General features: G+C 29.5%; 1 protein-coding gene across 3 annotated transcripts in view; it reads left to right on the top strand.

Moving 5' to 3' along the window:
• Positions 1 to 20,317, top strand: part of LOC107450578 (histone-lysine N-methyltransferase SETD2) — a 55,947-nt gene that overhangs the window by 25,751 nt on the left and 9,879 nt on the right. For all 3 annotated transcript variants that reach the window (XM_071188291.2, XM_016066402.4, XM_016066405.4), the window contains 5 exons: positions 784 to 841; positions 6,516 to 7,170; positions 11,063 to 11,392; positions 15,502 to 15,638; positions 17,874 to 17,961. In XM_071188291.2, coding sequence (XP_071044392.1) covers positions 784 to 841; positions 6,516 to 7,170; positions 11,063 to 11,392; positions 15,502 to 15,638; positions 17,874 to 17,961 — 1,268 coding nt within the window. The remainder of the gene's footprint in view (positions 1 to 783; positions 842 to 6,515; positions 7,171 to 11,062; positions 11,393 to 15,501; positions 15,639 to 17,873; positions 17,962 to 20,317) is intronic.

Below are 20,317 nucleotides of genomic sequence, written 5' to 3' on the forward strand. Positions count from 1 at the left end.
AATAAATAATAGTAAAACACTTATCTACAGAGTTAGATGGTGAGGCAGATAATCCACAAAAAACTAAAAGTGACATAAATCAAAATGCTTTGAACTGACTTTTATTTGCTGTGTTAGCCTATCTTTTATTACTTCACAAATAAATCTGTCTCCTTTTTGTTTTATATGTTAAGACACCCTTCTCTTTAATTAAACTGCAGCATAAATGACTACATTGTAAACAATTTGAAGTAAGAGAATTAGTGTAATGTCTATAAAAGACAGACAATTGTAATGATTGACATTTCCATTGTGAATTAGAAAAAGTCTTGAATACCCATTTATACAACACATAATTTTACACCCTTTAAAACAGTTTACTGCCATCAGAAGCTTGAGAAAAAGTCTTTTCTTGATCTTACTATTTTTCAAAGTCTCGAACTCTCATGCTGCTTTGATAGAAAGGAAATATTCTCATATTATTGAATCTGTTTCCTTAAGAGTCAGTTGCCTTATTTAATCATAGAAAAAAATTGCTACCAGTGTGGTATCATATTCCTTAAATCAAAAATTATGTAAATTGACACTGATAAAATTTTATTGTTCTTTTTCTATGGTTGGCAAAAATAAGCAGTCAAAATTAGGGCTTCTAGTTACATTTTAAAACCAATTCTAATTAATTAAATTTTAATTTTATGTAAGAGATTATTTTTCAGTATAAAAATACCAGTTCAATATACATTTTACTTAATTTAAGTTTTAATTTGGTAATCTTTTTTTCTAAACTAAATTTCGCCATTTTAGATTCTTGGAATAGTCGAAGCAGAAATAATTCCATTCATTGTGAAGATCACAATAGGAAGTAAGTACACTTATGCTTAAAATATTTGTTAATAACCTTTGTTACTGTACTAAATATAGCTTTTCTTATTGTGATCTTGCAATACCAAGGGCGATTCTTGCAGTATCATGATAAAATTCTTCTTCTGTAATTACTGTTTATCATAATCTGTATTAGCAGATTAAACTTAAAGAAACTGGCAAAACTTTAACCCACTGACGGTTCTTCACGTTTTGTTGAAAAACCTGGCAACACTCCCTGGAGAAGAAAGATAGTGTTTAAACTAAAATTTCTACATGTTTTAAATAAATGTGTTTATTCATTTTTCTTTTACATTGTAAATACTTTTGCAGTAAGTACATAATTTTTCAAATAAAATTTTTATCCTTATTGTAACTTTATTACTATTAATAATATTTCAAGTCATTATTTGATATTTTATGTTGACCACAAATCGTCATTTTTCTGTATCTATCATTCACAATGAATGGTCCCAAGAAAACATTCGATCACGGTTCTACTGTATACACTGAGTGGCCAAATTATTATGACCTCTTCAAGAGTTTTATGCAAGTGAGTTATTGCGTCACAGCGCTGCCGCTAGAGGGCAGATAACTATAACACGGGAATGCTGGACTAGTGAGTCATCAGTTATACTGTGTTGCTTGCTCAGATATGGGAAAGAAAAGTGATTTAACTGAATGATTGTGGGTACGAGATGTGTCGGAACGAGTATCAGCAGAACGGCTGCACTTGTGAAGTGCTAGAACAGCAGTTGTTAATGTGTACAAAGAATGGAAAATCAAGCAAAAAACCGGGTCTCAACGTCAGACTTGTGGTCGTCACAGGGTACTGAATGCTCGATCAGAGAGAAGGCTGGCCAGGGTTGTGCAGCTCAACAGGAGAGCAACAGTGTGACAAATTGCAAGTGATCTTAATCAAGGAGCAACTATGAACGGACTGTTCGGCGCACATAGCGCCGTATAGGGTATGGAAGCAGACGACCTGTTCGTAAGCCTCTACTGTCTGCTTTAAATAAGCACAGACGTCTCCAATTGGCTAAGGAGTACAAACATTGGACAGTAGATGACTGGAAGAGGATCATGTGGTCCGATGGATCACGATTTCAAATGAAAAACAGCACGAAAGCATGGACCCCAACTGCTTTGCCACGACACTTCAAGCTGGTGGTGGCAACGTTATGACATGGGGAATTTTCTCTTGGTATTGTATGGGTCCTTTAATTCCTGTACCACAACGCCTAAATGCCCAAGGGTATTTAAGTATCATCGCAGATCAAGTGCATCCGTTTATGTCAATGGTGTACTCTGGCGAGGATGGATACTTCCAGCAGGACAACGCTCCTTGTCATAAAGCTGGCATTGTCCTCAGATGGTTCGAAGAGCATGACGGAGAATTTAACTTGCTTCGTTGGCTGGCACAATCCCCAGATCTCAATCCAAGGTCTCAATCCCAGATCTCAATCACTCAGACAGATGGATCCAGTACCATCAAATTTGCAGGAATTGGCAAGTGCAGTTCAGCGAGCATGGTCTGGCATACCTTCTACCACCCACCAACATCTCATAGAATCCATGCCCAGACGAATTAAGGCAGTAATACGCGCAAAAGATGACCCAACAGCGTACTGAAGGGTTGGTCATAATTTGGCCGCTCAGTGTATATCAGTACATAATTTAATGCTATTTATATCTTATAATATTTGACATTAAACATTTGAATTTTATAGATGCATATGTATATATATATCAGGGCACTTATGGGTCAGGAAGACCTGGAATTTGTCAGAAGATTTTATTTTATCTCTAAAAAGCAGGGAAAGTTATAATTTTTTGCAAAAAACATGGAAAATTCCTGTATTTCATCTAGAAAATAACCAGTCTTAGAATTGTCAATAACAGTAATCAGTTATTGAGATTCTATTTAAATAATTCTAATAATTATTTTATAAAATTCCACCTTTTAGTGAAACTTTTCCATTCTCATTCTATTATATGTTTTTGTTCAGAAAATCATATAAAACAAATAAGTTTTCTGATGAAAAATAGCCTGATATAGATAAAATATGGTATGGATTTTAATTAAAATATATCTTATATACCCGGAAAAGTTAGGGAATTCTTTTTATCTGAAATTTTGTTTGAACCCTGATATACAGTGAAACCTCCTGATATGGACACTTCTGCGAAATGGATGCCTCTTAATACTATGGCACAATTTTAACTTCTCGGGAATCTTCTATGAATAAACCATTATGTAAATTCTCCCCAAAGCGGACACTCCCATAGGTGGACAGTCATCTTTGCCTTGAAACGTTAGTTTCTATCTCTTCAAACCTGATTCTATTTTTTCTAAATTTAAAGAAAAAATTTCTCTTTTAAATTGCAAGAAAAAAAGCAACTTTTCACTATTTTTAAAGCATATTAATTTTTTGCTTTAACTCAGTGGCGCGACAGCCCATAGAGGGCCAAGACCTACTGTGCCCATCTCAGTTTTCTTGACCTTTGGGGTGCAGGAGCAGATGTTCCGGTTAGGTGGTCAGCCGAACGCGAAACCCCCAGAAGACTGTATTTAACACATCTGGGGTAAAAAATAAAAGAACAGAAATATGATCTTTGAGGTGTTCATATAAATAAAACATTTATTCAGACACTTGATAGATGATTAATTGTGAATATATCAACTCCATAGGTCCTCATACCTTACAGGTAAGCATTAATTTCTTTTGTTTTGTGTGAATCACGAGAAGTTTACTTTCAAGGAAGTATTACCTACATTTCCTATCAAGTGATGGGTAGGTATTAGGGGTTGTAAACCTAATAATTAGAACCATCTGAGGACTAAAAGCTCCTATCATGTGACTAAATTGAATATCTGTGTTAATAGGAAAATTGTAATCATTTACCTGTAGCTACATCTAGAATTATGCATTTACAGACGTGCCAACTCTCCCGCATTTTGCGGGAGTCTCCCGAATTTTGAGTTATTCTCCCGCCCTCCGGAATTGATTTGAAAAACTCCCGAATTTTACTGCGATCGACGGCCAAACTCAAAATTACCTAATTTTTCCGCGAGTGCGAAGGTAAGTTTTTCTTTCAGCTTGAATTCCATCCCCTCTTATCAAACTACCATCTGCCTGAAGCGTAGCTGAACATGCTTTATTTTCCCCCCTCTTCAACGTTACCTCTAAAAACACTCCTATTTCACCCGCCCCCTTACACTGGGGGCGGGTGAAATCTTCCTCTTCTTTCGTGTGGAGTTGAATGCAATGACGTCACATGTCGTTATCGAGTGACGTCCGTTCAGGAGTGGGGAAACTCGTACTCTCGATAGTTGGAATTGATATTGTATCTTGCTGTTTTTATAGTTTTTAATGCGTATTTTTCCACGGTTGGCAACAAGCTCGTAAACTAGCAACGTGATATTAATTATTCGTTTAGTCTTCGTATATTTAAAAAAAAAAAATTCAAGGATGTCTTAAGTCGAAACGGAAGTATGGATCAATTTCAACAAATCATGTACCAATGACTTTAGCAAGACTTAATTGCGGAGAGCTAAGTCTGCAACTCTTTTTTTCATGCATACAGTAGAGAACCATTTATCTGGTATCCAGATAATCCGGAAAAAAAATTTGCTCGGTTCTCCCGCCATTTTGAACTAAAACGATATGAAAAAAAAAAGCGGAAACTGGACTAATCCTTGAAGTTGAGTAGAGGAAAATGTGAGGAAGGGAAGAATTTTTTCCCCGTTTACCCAGAGAAACGTCATTTCTTCCGCGACCTTGAAGATTTTAGATCTTTATTCTCTTTTAGGTCGTTAAACTCAAAGGAGTGGCATGATGATTTCGTTCGCTAGTTTGATTTACTAGGGGGTGGGGAAAATGCATTGCACATGCATATCAGTGAACAGAAGATGAAAGAGAAAAATATATTTATCTATTTGACATCGATTAATAAAAATAAAATGTTTTTCTTTTGAATAAATTCTGATTCTTTGGAAGTGCAGTATCATTCGCAAGTTTTTCTTGTTGTGGAATCACACCTGCTTTAATTAAAAATCGCGTTTTTATATAAAAAAAAAAAAAGGAGAATTGTTTATTAATTTAAGCATACAATTATTTTATGAAGCAGATTGCAGTTTCGTTTTTCTGATTCCACTACGTTTTTTTTTTCTTTTTCATGATAAATTTTGCACTCAATAAAATTATTTGTATTACCAAATTTTTTCATTAGTTTTTTTTTTTTTTTTTTAAGTCCGTTGATCTTGCCTTGTTCTAGGTTTTAATATTTATGCTAGTGCCGTTTAACTATCGTTTCGGTTCGATAATTTTCAAGTGTTGTTTTTATTTAGATTAATAGGTTTTCCTTTTATTTTCGCCCCCCCATGAAATATATTGCGTTATTTAATCATTGGTTTTGTTTATTAGTTGATTTAGGAATCGTAATTATTTTTTAAACTTGTTTTTCTTGTCTAAACTTGCAAATTTTTGTATTCTTTTAAATTTTATTTTTCTACAATTTTTTTCCTTTTTAGATTTAGGAGTGCTTTTCTTTTTTCTCTTACTTTAAAATGTGTTTACATTTTTTCCTTGTAATTTGGGTTTGATAAAACATCGATTAACGACACTTTTTTGTCGATCCAGGAAACCGGGAAATTAAGACATCCGGGATAGCGATGGTCCCGAGCATCCCGGATAATTGGTTCTTTATTGTACAGACATTAGTATTGAAATGGTTTTTTAAAATAAAATACTTATTCAATTTGTTTATTTTTTAAAAGTTTTTGTGTATTTTTATTACAGTTTCGGGTTTTTGAATAATGTTTTATTAAGGAAATGGTATTTATTTAAAGAGTATCTACCTAATATAGTTTTGTGTTGCTAAATCTGTGTTTAATTATTTTATTTCCATTTAATATTTTTAAACAATTATTGCTCTATTAGTGTGTAAAATTTCTTGCATTCTTATATTTAATAAATTTTTTACTTAAAATTCCTTAGAAGTGCCAAATGTTGCATACCATGCACCTTTTTTTACCCCTCCTGAAATCTCCTGAATTCTTGTTAGGGAAACTCCTGAATGTTAATTTTGCTAGGTTGGCACGTCTGCATTTATATCAAAATTTTTCATTTATTCTTTTTGTATGGGAGTTTTTTTTTTTAAAGTTTAAATAAATATCCTTTCGGATAGTTATTGTAGATTATTTAATTATTTCTATGTCATTAAAAATATTCTAAAAACAATTCAGGTGATAAACTTCGTTATGAGGGTATCCTTCACGTAAACAGACAATTTTCGTAAAAGGACAATTTTTTTCAGTCCCAAGAGTGTTCGCTTAACCGAGGTTTCATTGTATATATTTGTGTGTGTGTGTGCATGCTTGCTTGCGTGTGTGAGAGAGAGAGAGAGAGAGATCTGGTCTTTTTTAAATCTAGTTTTGTATTTAAATCTATCAGTTTTAAATTAAGCAGTCTCTTATTATACTATTTTAAAATTACTTGGACCCAAATGAATTTTCAAATTTATATTAGAGTTTTACTGCTTTGTTTTATGTCCAGGTGCAGAATTAGAAATTCAAATGCTGTTACACTCTTTCTCAAATGTTAATTCAAATCTCAAATTTATTTCATTTGTTTATAATTTTCCTTTTCATAAATAGTATTTTTCTGTTTTAGAGTTTTGTTACCTACTCCTGAAGGACTGTCTGTAGAAAATCTCAAATACTCACCCATTGGTTCTCAAACTTTTACAAAAGAGGAAAGACGTGAAAGAGTTATTATACCAATCCATGAAAGTGGTACTATGGCTAATCACAAATACTCACCTAATAACTCTCAGTTTTCATCAAAGGAGGAAAGACGTGAAAGAGCCCTCTTACCCACTCCCGAAGTTGCACCTGTGGATAATCATAAGTACCCACCAAACTCCCATGTTTTGACCAAAGAAGAAAGACGAGAGCAATTTGCTCGCAGTGTCCAACTAGAGGAGCAAAAGAAAAAAGCTCTACTGGAGCAGCAATATGGAAATGGACTAATTATTGAAAACAATTGTAATAATTATAATTACAATGGCAATTCAGAATATAATTTAACAAATGATAATGGGAATTATGCTCTCAGTGTAAATTCAAACAATTATTCTTTTACCGAACTTCAGAATGGGCACACTTATAACTCTTATTATTATAGTACTGATGCATCACATCCAAATCAACCTCAATACTTGCCTAACTCAATTACAAACGATTCTGTAAATGTGAATATTACTTTGACACCTGAAAATGCAAATACTTACCAACAAGATGCTTTATACCAGACTTCCCATTCTCAGGTATATAGAAGTTCTAAAATATTTTGTTACAGTTTACTTTTTGTTTTAATATATTTTAATACATATAAAGTTTTTTAAAAAAAATTCTGTATAAACTTTTTATTTCTAATGATTCTCTGAAAAAATTTAGACTGAACCAAATTTTGATTGCATATATAAAGAAGACTAAGAACATGGTGATTATAAAACTATTTTTGTCATTTTCATGCCTATATTTCCCTTTCAAAACCTTATTCTTCCTTGCTTTTAATAAATTTTTGAGAAGTGACTCAAAGTAACAGAGATTTACATAACATAAGAGTGTAATATGAAGAGCATCTCATTGTTTCCAAATTAAAAAAAGGTTTCTGAGTTTTTAAACAGTCATAAAATATGGGTACTGTTATTTGTTATCAAGCTAAAATATTTTTTTTTAGACAGAATAAAAAGTTTGTGGTCAATTCCATAAAAATGTTCACCTGAGCTTCAAAATTTCAATGTTTACAAAATACTGAGTATTGTATATCATTTTAAAGTTTGTATAGTCTATTTTAATAGGTTACAGAGTTTTATTTTCTTCTCTTTTTTTATTATTTTGTAAACAGTAAACAACCATTTGGAAAAGTTTCCAATTAAAAAAAAGTATTAAATTTATTTTGTTAATAAGTGAAATTAAAATTTAGCATTCGTAGCACAGACCGCACCTACCTCGTCGTAGTAGCTTAATGTGGTAACTGCCTGACTTTGAAGATTTTTTCCATGTGTTTGATTCCATACTTCATATGTTTCAGAGTGCAATTTAATTAGTTATATTCATATCACAAATATTTATTATTTCAATTAACTTTGTTTTGTCTATTTTTATTCTTACAAGTTAGTTTAAGACAACTCCTCATTAATTTTAACCAATGCAGCATTACAAACAGATTATAGTATCTTTTTTGAAAGAATGAACATTGTATATTTTTTTTAAAAATAGGATGCAGCGCATCATCTATTGAGAATGTGAAGAAAAACTAGAATATTCTGTCCCATGCAATTGATTATATATCTCAGATATTTCAGAGTTTAGTTTACTTAATTTTTATTCAGTTTAATTTTTTTATTCTTAAAAGTTAGCCTAAAACAACTCAATTTTACTTTTACAAGTCTTGAAACGTGAGATATTATGTTATGTATATATTTTTTTCTTATGCATTAACCCTTTCGCTCTGATTGTCACATATACGTGCCAGCAAGAAACACATTCACTTCCCGGCCGACGCACCCGCGTGCCAGAGTGTTTTCTCGTTCACCTCCGGCCGTCACTCATTTGTGCCAGCATTTCGGAACGTTTTAAAAAATAAAATTTCTTCCAAAAGATGGCATTGTATGTCCATATGGTTTCAGATACATGTAGATTTGACCTTTTACTCAAGATGAGAGTACATTCACGTAGTTTTTAGGATGGCTCTTTAAATTCGCATGTGGCCAATTTGTTTACAGTAAGCAGGGGAAGTTGTTTTTTTTCGCTACTTTCGATTTTCGGTTTAGTTTTTAGTGGATAGTTAGATCTTGTAGATCCCTGTTTTAAAATTTTTCATACAAAAAAAGAACTTTTAAGTCATATATTTAGTTTTCAGATATGGAATGTTAAATGTTATTAAATAAGTGCATAATGAAAATAAAATGTGTAAAATATATATTTAAACAAGAAATAACTTAAGTAAATAAAATATCCATAGAAATATATATAAAGCATGTGTCATTTAAGTACTCTGCAGAACAATATTAAACAATGCATTGATATTTCGGTTATTTCATGGAATTAGGCTTAACAACAAAAAACCCTCCTGCCCTGGAGAGACACTGCCGGCCTCAGCACAAATAAATCTAACGCAAAAACATGCTCTGAAATATTTCTTATTTACAAAAAAAAAAAGAAAAAAGAAACTAAAATTATCAAGAGCTTTAGAATTATTTGCAAAAAAGATGTATCAATTTTGGTTTGTTTCCTGGTTTGTACCTCTTAGCAAATAATTTGCAGCTTGTAAATGCTTATGCAGCAGTGCATGTTTATTGTATGTACTGTTTCTTGCTCAGTTACAGAAATTTCTTCAATGCAATTCTAATTGTTTTTACCCACAAAGCTAGTGTAGATTATGAAGAATAGCAGTTTATAGAATAACATTATATAGATCTTCAACTGTAGTTGTTTATTTCACCTTTGATAGAACTGATTTCACAGTTTGCCAGTGAGGTTTTTTATTTTAGACATAGCTCAAAATGAATGTTTGAAAAAATGATCTAAGATCAAAAAGTGTGTAAAGAAAATAGACACAGCTCAAAACGCTCATTTAAAAAAATGGACACAGCTCAAAACGTTTGCTTAAAAAAATGGACACAGCTCAAAACGCTTGTTTAAAAAAATAGACACATCTTGAAATGCCTGCTTAAGGAAATCGGTGCAACTTCCCATGCATATTTTGAAAAATGAACACTACTATTTTAAAAAGTGGGCACAACTTACATTGTGTGCAGTGCACAGCTCAAAATGCATGTTTAAGAGAAGACATGGCTCAATATGCATGCTTAAGAAAATGAATATAGCTTAAAATTGTATTAACTATTTGAGAAAATGGACATCGCATATGGTTCTGTTTTTCAAATTGCTATCATGACTGTTATATTTTAAAAGAATTAACTAGAGATCCATATTAATTTGTAGGAATAAATCACTTGTTACAGTGTGCAAAATAAAAATCAGATCATCCTTTTAAATTTTGAACTTATGATCGAATTACGAACAACATGCAATCTTTATGGTTCAAGGGGATCATTTTAATATGCTAATTACTAACTGAAGACAAAATTTTAATTTGCGAAATCAGACACAGTATAATTTCTCTGAATAAACATATTTACCTGCTTTTTGACAAATTTAATTTTAAACCTAAAAGTATAAGAGAGGGCATAGTTCCAATCTAGAAAATATGCTTATAGTATTTTTTTTTTTTTAAAGTTTTTCACCATATCTATGGAACAATATCAGTTAAGGAAAAAAAAATCTACAGAATTGTAAGACCCTTTAATTAAAACATAATTTTATGCTAAATATAATTTTTTAACATTATTTATTATTTTCCTAATTTTTTTTTTTAAGTAATGATTGAAAAAAAATGGAATTTTAAAGAATGAATAAAAGAAAGAAATGTTTACATAATTTTGGATTACAAGAACTAAACTTTGACCAGAATTGGTAAAATAATTTCCAAATTTGTGAACAAATAATTTCAAACGCAATTGAAAAAAATCATATTTTTTAATTTTCATTTCTCAGAAGCTCGATTGTGTGGAAGGAAAAATTTATTCGGTTATATCAGCATGAAATTTAAGTTTTAAAGCTACTAGCCAGAAAGTGTTAACAGCTCTGAATGTCTTCATAGGTATTGTAAAACAATAAGTTATTTAAAAAAGGTCAATATATGAATACTGAAACAAAACAAAATTATTTTGCTCATTATGTTCATACTGGAGTTGTATTCACATGTAAAAAAATTTTAAGAATGATGAATTATAGAAATCTGCAAAATTTTGCAGTAACTGCAACAGGAGAGTATGAGCCTAAAAGGAAGGTGATGATATACTTAGATTTTTTTAATGAGGGGATAGGTGAAGGAATATTGTGCAAAAGTTTTTTTTTGCTATAAAAATGTTCTTTACATTTTAATTTGATTATTGAATTTGTTCTATTTGTTTACTATAGCTATGTATAAAAGCAACTTCTGTTTTTTTTTATTGCTGTAAATAGGCAAAAACTTATTCTAGTGTTGAATCTTCTAATAACTCTTGATATGTATTTCAAATAATTTCTTCAGTATGATGTATTTGTTGTTTTTCTATAAATTAAATAATTTTCAAAACATTTCTTTAGGTGCCTTTTGTTGGTACGCCTTTGCCGGTAATATCACATCAAGCCTCTGTTATGTTACCTGATAGTAATCATTTAACTGCACCTATAACTGGAATTGGAACTTTAAATTCATCACCTCATGTGCCTGCTTCATTACCGGTTTTAAATCAAGAAATTACTGCACCATCCAATACAGTTATACATCCATCATTATATTCATCAGAGCAAATTCCTGGTCAAGAAAACTATTCAACATCATTTTCTACACATTACCATGAACATTATCCTGTGTCTGAGCATAACAATATTCTTTATTCACAGTCTCAATATCCACAAGTGCTTCCCGCGCAGGTATACATGCTCTTTGCTATTAAAATTTTTTCACTCATTAGTTGCAATACTTTAAAGTTGATGATCTTTAAAACGAAAAACTATTAAACATCTCTACCGATTATAGTTATAATGGTTAGATTGCTTTTAGAAAAAATAATACCTAATTATAAATTAAAAGTATTTTCTTTAATTTCTCCAATGCTTTGCAAAGCATATAGTTATGGTTTTGTTTTTTATATGTTCAGGCAACTAAATCAAAAGTGTCATATGCAAATTTTGTAATTCTCTTAGGTTATAACATAATTTTATTCCCATAGATTAAAAATAGCAAAATGATCTTTGATTAGCAAGGTTCCTGAAAAAAGTCTAGGGATTTAAAATTAGCTTTTGTTTAATATAGAGAAATTCAAAATTTAGATGCCCAGTGGCGGAGTGGTCGCACTTCCGTGCCACTGGTCCTGGGTTGAATCCTCTGGTCGGGCAAGGTTGACTCAGCCTTTCATCCCTTCAGTGGGTCGATAAATGAGTACCAAGCATTCTTGGGAACTAAACACTGGGGGTTCCAAGTTCGGCTGACCACCTGACTGGAACATCTGCTCCTGCACCCCAGAGCCCAAGGTAAAAAAAACTGAGATGGGCACAGTAGACCTTTGCCCTCTATGGGCTGTCGTGCCACTGAGTGTAGTTTAATTCAAAAAAGTTGTTTGAAGAGTTTTATTTATTTTTTGAACTTCAGGATTTTTTATTTTTATTTTGTTAACACCCGACTTCTGTCCTATGAAAAGTTAACATTCACTGATGCTTGGTGAATGTAAAGTGCAGTCGAATGACACTTCTCAAATAAAGGTAACCCCTGATGGTTGACTTTTAATCTAATAAATATCGCTACTTAAAAACTAACTTATCAATCAAGGAAAGAGTGCAGAACCTGCGTCCCGCAGGCCTCACATGACCCGCTGACTGTAGATATATGTCCCGTGGAAGCTTTTAAACACAAGTAAAAAATTATTACTTTTTTTTATAAAAAAAATAAAAAAAATTGTCAAAACCTTTAAATTACATATTTGAGTCTTCTCTTTTTGACAAGCTCAATTTGTTGTTGTAGTTTTATGTCACACTAATGCGGCAAAATGGGCTATTAGCAATTGAATTTGCACTAATTCTTTTGTAAATCTATGTTTCTTGATCACTTTTTCTGTGGTTATTATTACAGAATTCCACATGGTTTTTAAAAACCTAATATATGATATTAAAATTTTAGTAATCACTTTTAGACTAGCTTTATTTTTACCAATTTCATCATAAATCCAAGTGACGTTTTGATTGTTTTTTTTTTTTTTGTTTTTTTGGCAAATTTAGTTATTAATTTCCATATAGTTTTTAAAATTTTAATATGTTTAATACAATATTTTGACTTGTGAGTTATGAATCGGGCAAGTAATTAATCACTTTTTTACATATTTTATTTGTGCAATTTCGTACATTCCAAGTTATTTTTTGGCAGTTATTTAGTTTTGAAAATCTTGATATTTTAAAAACAATATTACTATGAATAATCTCGAAGTTGAATCACTCATTTAAAATAATCAGTTTTTGATGTGCTTTCTTAGTGTTAATTTTATCGTAAAATTAATTAATATAGTAAGTAATCAGGCAGTTATTTCTACGTTTTTCCATGTGAGTTTGGAAATCTTGCATTTTCACTACAATATTATTACAGTACGCAAGTTTCTAATCACACATTAAAATAATCACTTTTAAAGCATTTTATTTGTTCCGATTTCATAAGAAATCCTAGTTATTTTTTAACCAATCTTTTTCGTCAGTTATTGCTGTGCATTCTCATCTGAATTTAAAAAGTCTGATATTTTTATTACGTCATGCAAATTTTAAATAATTACTTACTGATGCACGTTATTCATGCTGATTTCATCATAAACTTAAGTGATTTTTTTAAATAGTTTCTTAATTTTTCCACTTTATTTTAACGATCCCATTATTTTAACTACTATGTTATATCACATGCGAGTAATTATTTACTTATTTAATATTCCTTTTTTGATACAATTTATTTGCGCACATTACATCTAAAAACCAAAGTTATATTTCCATTGTTTTTTAGATAGTTACACCATGCTTTTTCATGAAATATTTAGAATCCTGATATTGCATCATGAAAAATTAAAAAAGTGGAGGAAAACGCTGATTTTTAAGCTGTTCACTGTTTTAAATTTTTTGTTACTTAAGTGATTTTTTTAAGATAAGAAAGTTTACATAAAGCCTGCTCATAAAACCTCTAATAAATCAACAAATAAATATATATTTAAAATATATTACCAAGGAAATATTGAATTTTATTTTGTACTATAACGATTTTGTTTTAACACTCTAAAGTTTCATCAATTAAGATGTTTTATTTGAATTTATATTACTCATTGAAATATGAATGATAAATTTTTTATATATATACTTTCATTCTTTCTTGAAAAATAGAATTTTTTTTTCTAGAATTCATTTTAAAATTAACTGTAGTATTGCATGATATAATGGAAAACAAACCCATTTCTTTCTTCCAATAATCATAATTTTTTAATAAATATATTTTTGATAAATAGGGAAAAAATTTTAAAAGATCAGTTTTTTCATTATTGAATGAATTATAATAATCAAAAGTATTTAATTTTATGCAAATAAGTTAACTGATAAATAATTTAGTGCTTGAAACACTAATGCTTACATAAAAATTACGTTATTTGCCATATACATGTGTAAATACACATGTAGCCCTTCGTTAGTTAACCTACTGTGCTAGTGGCCCTTCTCTCAAAAAGGTTGTACACCCCTAAATTGGGTGTCTCAATGGTTTTAATTTCGTTGAGGAAGCTTCAATGTACAATTTTGATTGACTTTTTCTAACTGAATTAAAATTTAACTTGGGAATCTCATTTCTTTACAGGAGTTAAACATTAGCACTAGCATTATTTAAACGCAAAACATTTGTGAAATAGTGTAAAGAACTTTTATAATTTAATTTTCTTTTGAGCTAAAATTGAAGAAAAAAACATGGTATACTACATGATAAAAGTCAAACAAATCATGTTACTGACTTGGAACTACTTTTAATAAGCAGTCAAATATGCTCTTTTTAAAACCAGTCAAGCTCAAAAAAAGTAAATAGTGAAAAGTATTTTTTAATCTTCAAAAAAAAAAATTTATATATTTTTTGGACTCAACGAAAAATCTTTTTACCAATATTCAAGTGCTAGTATGAGTTTAAGCAGAATGCTATTCTCAAACCAACTACCCAGTTTTAACTTAATATACTTATTAGAAGTCGAGAAATCTTTTGTGCATGGTGAAAAAAATTTGAATTTAAAAAAGCTGATTTAAAGACAAAACTTTGAATAAATAACTTTAATCAAAATGTGAGTTAACAAATAATTCCATTTTAAAAAATAGTTGTTATTTTTTGTTTTCATGAATAGGCTTCCGTATTTTGTTGTAATTTTTTTTAGCATTCTCATATGCTTGGTATCAAATTACTCTGAGTAAAAATAGGTCATAACATATAATTTTATCAGGAAATTGCAATTTTGGTTGGGACTAGACCCTCTAGACTTCTTGAGGGTTGAAATGTTACTATGGTGAAAAATAATTTTAATTGAGTTTAGAAGAAAATTAGATTAACAATTATGAACAGGAAGAACTAAAAATTAAAAAAATGAGACTGCATTAAATTTTTAATTTCTGTTGAAATGTGATGCAGCAACATCACATTTCAACATAATTAACCAACACAATCATTTCAACATAGCATAACTTATTAATTTATGCAGATGATATTTTAAATTACCAAAGCACTAAAACATAGTTTATCTGACTTAATATACATTTTTTCATAGTTTAAGATTTTCCATCCTAAAATTGTGATTAGATCAAACTTATTTCGGTGTTTTTTTTTTTTTTTACACATTATATATACTTTAAAGTATCAGACTTTTCTAAAAGTTTAAATAATATAGTATCATATTTAATGTGAATAAAACCTCTATGAAGATTGTGTAAAATGGACAGGAATTTAAAAGGAGCTTGCTATTAAAGTTATAAACTTTCTAATACATTTTCAGGTTGTTATTGACCCAACACAGTCATATTTAGAAGTTAATGGTGAAGCAAAATCAATAGTTCCTACAACTCTTCCTCCAAACTGGAAAACTGCCACTGACTCTGAAGGAAATGTTTATTATTATCATGTATTAACAAGGTAAAATTTTTGGAGAAGATTTTAATGCATAAATTTTATTATATAAAATAACTTAATATAAAAACTGCTTTTAAATTACTATGAAAATGTGTAATTTGTAAAAATGCCTTATCTTTCTATATGCTACCTTTTTGTACTTGGTAATATAATTAAACATAAAAGGTTTTTTTATTAAGTTTTTATCCTTAAATTAATGAAAAATATCTAAAATTGTTTGGCATTCAACCTTCACCAAAAAAGATAAATAAATAAATTGCATGAAATCAGAAAGAACAGTAGTTTTTTCATATCCAAAGGATTTAATATGAACAGGCTTTAATAAGTAAAGATCACTGCCCCATGAAAAAAGAACAAAATAAAACAAAAGGAAAACGTTATCGAAATACAACAAGTGTGATAATCGAAGTCCATGAACCTAAAATGTCCCTTGAGTGCTAGTAATGATTGCACAAAAGGTTTCCTTTTGTATGACTAACTTGCAGGTCGACCAATGTGCAAACTTTAGTGCAGGCAAATGAGATTTATACCCATCTTCTCTCAGAGATGTAAGATCTTATACAATATTAATTTTATAATTAAATTGCAAAAATGAATGTTTTATGTACATTTAGTGTTAAATTCAATTGGAGCAAGCAACATAATATTTACATTTTGCTATTTACATACTGTTGCCAACAAAAGCAGTTGTATCTTTACCAGTTGGAAAAAGGGGAACAGATGCCTATGTACTGTGTCTTCTTTGGAACTTGCAGTATCAGTTTCCTTGAAGAGGGAGCCATTTGTATAAATGTGTATCCAATCAGGTTCAGGATATATTTTATTTAACCTTTCTACAATGAATGCCTTCAAAATAGAAATATTATCCATCTTTTTACTAGCCACATGTATCAATTCAGTGTGGGTTCATGAAAACAATTGTAATTTGCATAAGTGAATAATTAGTGGAAAATTATGTATCTTGCATCGCCAGAACTTCAGCCAGTCCGTAAAATAGATTTTTCCATGTAATAGGTATTTGAGGTAAACATGGATCAAAATGTGTGTTATTCAATAAAAAATAAACAATAATTTCTTATGCAATAATGTTTTGTTTATGGTTAAATGACATTTAATGGAAATTTAATTAATTAAAGTATGTTTAATGTGATGAAAAAAATTTCTCTGGTGTAATATAACAAGAATGTAAAAACTAGCAGACAATAAGTGGAACTTTTTCTTTCATGTATAAAGACAAGTGTTTTTATTTTTTTAACCCATTGGCAAGATGGGTGTTGTTTTGGGTTTGATGGCGTGCGCACCTTATTTGGACATCCTCACACTTTTCAACTTTGTTCAAGAGTAATAGTAAACAGTGCACATGCATCATCATCATTGCTATGGCAACCGCTGCTGTTTGATAATTTTTTTAGAATTCTTTTTTTCACTTTTAATTTTGGTATGCATTAAGTTGGTGAGTTTATTTTTGAGATATGGGACCAGAGAGATCCCATGAATATTTCTTAAGTTAGGAATAAAAGAGAATTTCATCATTTGAATGATATTTTTTTAGTGCAAAAAATTTGAATAGTGCAGTTTTTTCCATCAAAATAACATTAAAAAACAAGCTTTGTAGTTTAAAAGTAAATAAACCCTTTTTAATAAAATAATAATAGAGAAGCAGAATTGAGTAGATTTTTTAAAGAAAACAGTTTCATACTTAATCTCACAGTCTGTATGCGTTAAGAGAAATTGATTTATTTTGGAAAATGAAAAGAGATTTGGGTGCTTTGGATTCTTAAAAGTTTTTTCAAAATAGACATTTCTGGAAAACAGAGGTTCCAATATGAAACTTCTTGCTGTGTATGCGTATTTCTATATGGGTTTGATTTTTTGCTTTCAGTATGAAAGTGCAAACATTATTAATTTTCATTATTAATTTTAATTGTAAAATTTTTAAGATACCTTGATTTTATTGTCTTGTATTTTATTGTTCTTTACTTTATATTTTATTGTCTATTGGAAAACATGGTTTTATTTATTTAGTGATAAAAAAAGGTTTTTTTTTTTAGATTTATGTATTTATATATATATATATATGTATATATATATATATATATATATATATATATATATATATATATATATATATATATATATAATATATATATATATATATATATGTATGTATGTATTTATGTATATAAATATAGATTTATATGTATGTATTTTTTTAATTTTATTTATTTACTTTTACAGGCAAACCCAGTGGGATCCTCCAGAGAGGGAAATGCTCGATACTGTTGATGATCCTGATGAAGACACACCTACATATGATGAACCTAAAGTATTTATGCTGTTATAATTTTCTTTATGGAAAATGGTCTTAAATTTTTAAAAAAATATATTATGGTTTGCATTACTGACCATAATATTATTTGCTTTTGATGTCACGGTTTCCACCGGTGAGGGAGGAAACAGTAATCAGTTGTTAAGACTCAAGTTTCAGTTGTTTAGATTTTAACATTTGTTGCAACTATTCCTTGAAAAAGTTCCACATTTCCATGGAAGTTTTACAGGATTATCTTAATTTATAGATATTTTATTGCTCACTACAACTAATATTTAAGATATCAAATATGAAAAATTTTGTTTTCCTGATAAAATAAAATATTCCATTCTATTGATAAAATATGGTAAGAATTGTGTAACAGTTTTCTTGAAAAACCTGGAAAAATCATAAAAATGAGTCGTGGAAATTCTGAAATGAAGTGGGAACCCTGAAAATGTTCTCACACTTACTATAGGTGCTTGAAGCTTTGTTTCTAATCATAATCAAAGACATGAAATTATGTTGAATATTATAAGAATTAATTTGAGATCATGAGAATAGAAGTTTTGCAATTAAAAAATTTAGAAACAAAAAAAAAATTTTCTTTTGAAAATAAAGAATGCATACATTAAATTACTAATTTGAAAAAAAGTGTTATTTTTTAATTTACTTGATATTTGTATTCAAAACAACTAGAATCTAAATTATGATGGACTTAAAAATTTTATTTTCTGTTATAATAACTTACATTAATGTTCATCAGAATTCTGTCCAAAAATATTCAAATTATGTCCTACTGAGGGAACTAGAATTAGATGAAACTTTCTCAGTTTATTAAATAATAATTTTTAAATTATTTATTGTTTTTACCCAAAACATTAATTAATTTATCTCACTATTCAATTAATATTGTTGAAACTGGTTAAAATTATTTATGCTATGTTAAAATTAAAAATTGGATTGATTGATTTGTGTGTGATTGAATTTTCACTTACTTAGATTCAATCTTATTGGTAGCATTGTAATTAAATTAGAATGTGTAACTAGTGTAAGCTGCGGTGGCTAAGAAGATCGAGCATTTGCTTCTTAATGAGGTGACCCTGGTTCATATCCCAGTCATGGCTGGTAGATACAAATTCTGCTCCCAACTCACACGAACTACAGTGATAACATTAAATATCCTCAGTGCTAGGCAGATCATGAGTTAGAAGCCCCTTGCTGTCAGGCTAACTATGAGAGGTTTTCCTCTCTTTATAATACAAATGCGAGTTAGTTCCATCAAAAAGTGCTCCGTGGCGAGTTTGTCCCAATGCTTGATACAGGAGTTCCCTTGTCTTCTAGGTTGGGTTTAAAATTACAAGGATCTTGAACATTGAAATCATAAACTCAGACTTGTGTCGGCTGTTCAACATACGTTATTAAATAAACTAAAATTGATTAGTGCAGATATTTTGATTTACAAGATCTAACGCAAAATCATACTTTTTTTGAATGCACACATACTTTTTTAGGTGGACTCTATTTCATTTCTTGACTCTCATTCGTTTGATTGATTTGGAATCTTGATCCTCAAAATATGGGGAGTAGCCATAATCTGGAAAAATGTCCCAATAGTTTAGCCAGGATTGTTGTCAAAACTTTTGGCTCCTTAATGATAATTTCACTTGCGTATTTTGCCTTATCTTTAGAACTAATGGTTTTTTCAATAACCCTTTAATTTTCATATATATATTTTTTTATATTGTTAACATCCTTTATGTTTGTATTAAACAAATTGAAATCTGTTTATGAAAATGTTAACTGTTGAATGTAAATTAAATGTTTCATTTTTCTTTTTAATATCATTTCACAAAACACTTATTTATTTATTACTTCAAATGAAATATCTTCATAACTTCAAAAAAGTATTGCTCAAATATAGCATTTTATTTTTTGTAGATAAAAATATATAATAGTTATTGGTTGATATACATTACAACATAACCTATATTACATTTTTCAAATTTAATTTGAGTTTTATTATTATGAATGCAAACAATTTTCTTGTTTTTATATTATTTATACTAACATGTATTTATTCACATTTTGGCATGTGTTTTTGTGATTAATTTCTTATTGATCCATCAAATTTTGTTCTCATTATATTTGTTATTTTATGATTTTACTTAAAGTGCTATAGTAATGTATTTTAATTTATTTTGGTATTTATATTTCAGTATTTATTCCAATGCATGTTCATATTTTTCCCCTTGTTACAGATGGTTTCCCTCTTTATAAATTTACTGAGTTTTTTTTTTTTTTTTTTTTAGTTGTACCGTATTTGGTGAAACTTATATTCAAAATTGCATATATGTTAGCCATAATCTGTAAT

This window comes from Parasteatoda tepidariorum, chromosome 12 (assembly GCF_982258835.1).
Source record: "Parasteatoda tepidariorum strain Cologne lab strain chromosome 12, Ptep-v5.0, whole genome shotgun sequence".
Taxonomy (NCBI): domain Eukaryota; kingdom Metazoa; phylum Arthropoda; class Arachnida; order Araneae; family Theridiidae; genus Parasteatoda; species Parasteatoda tepidariorum.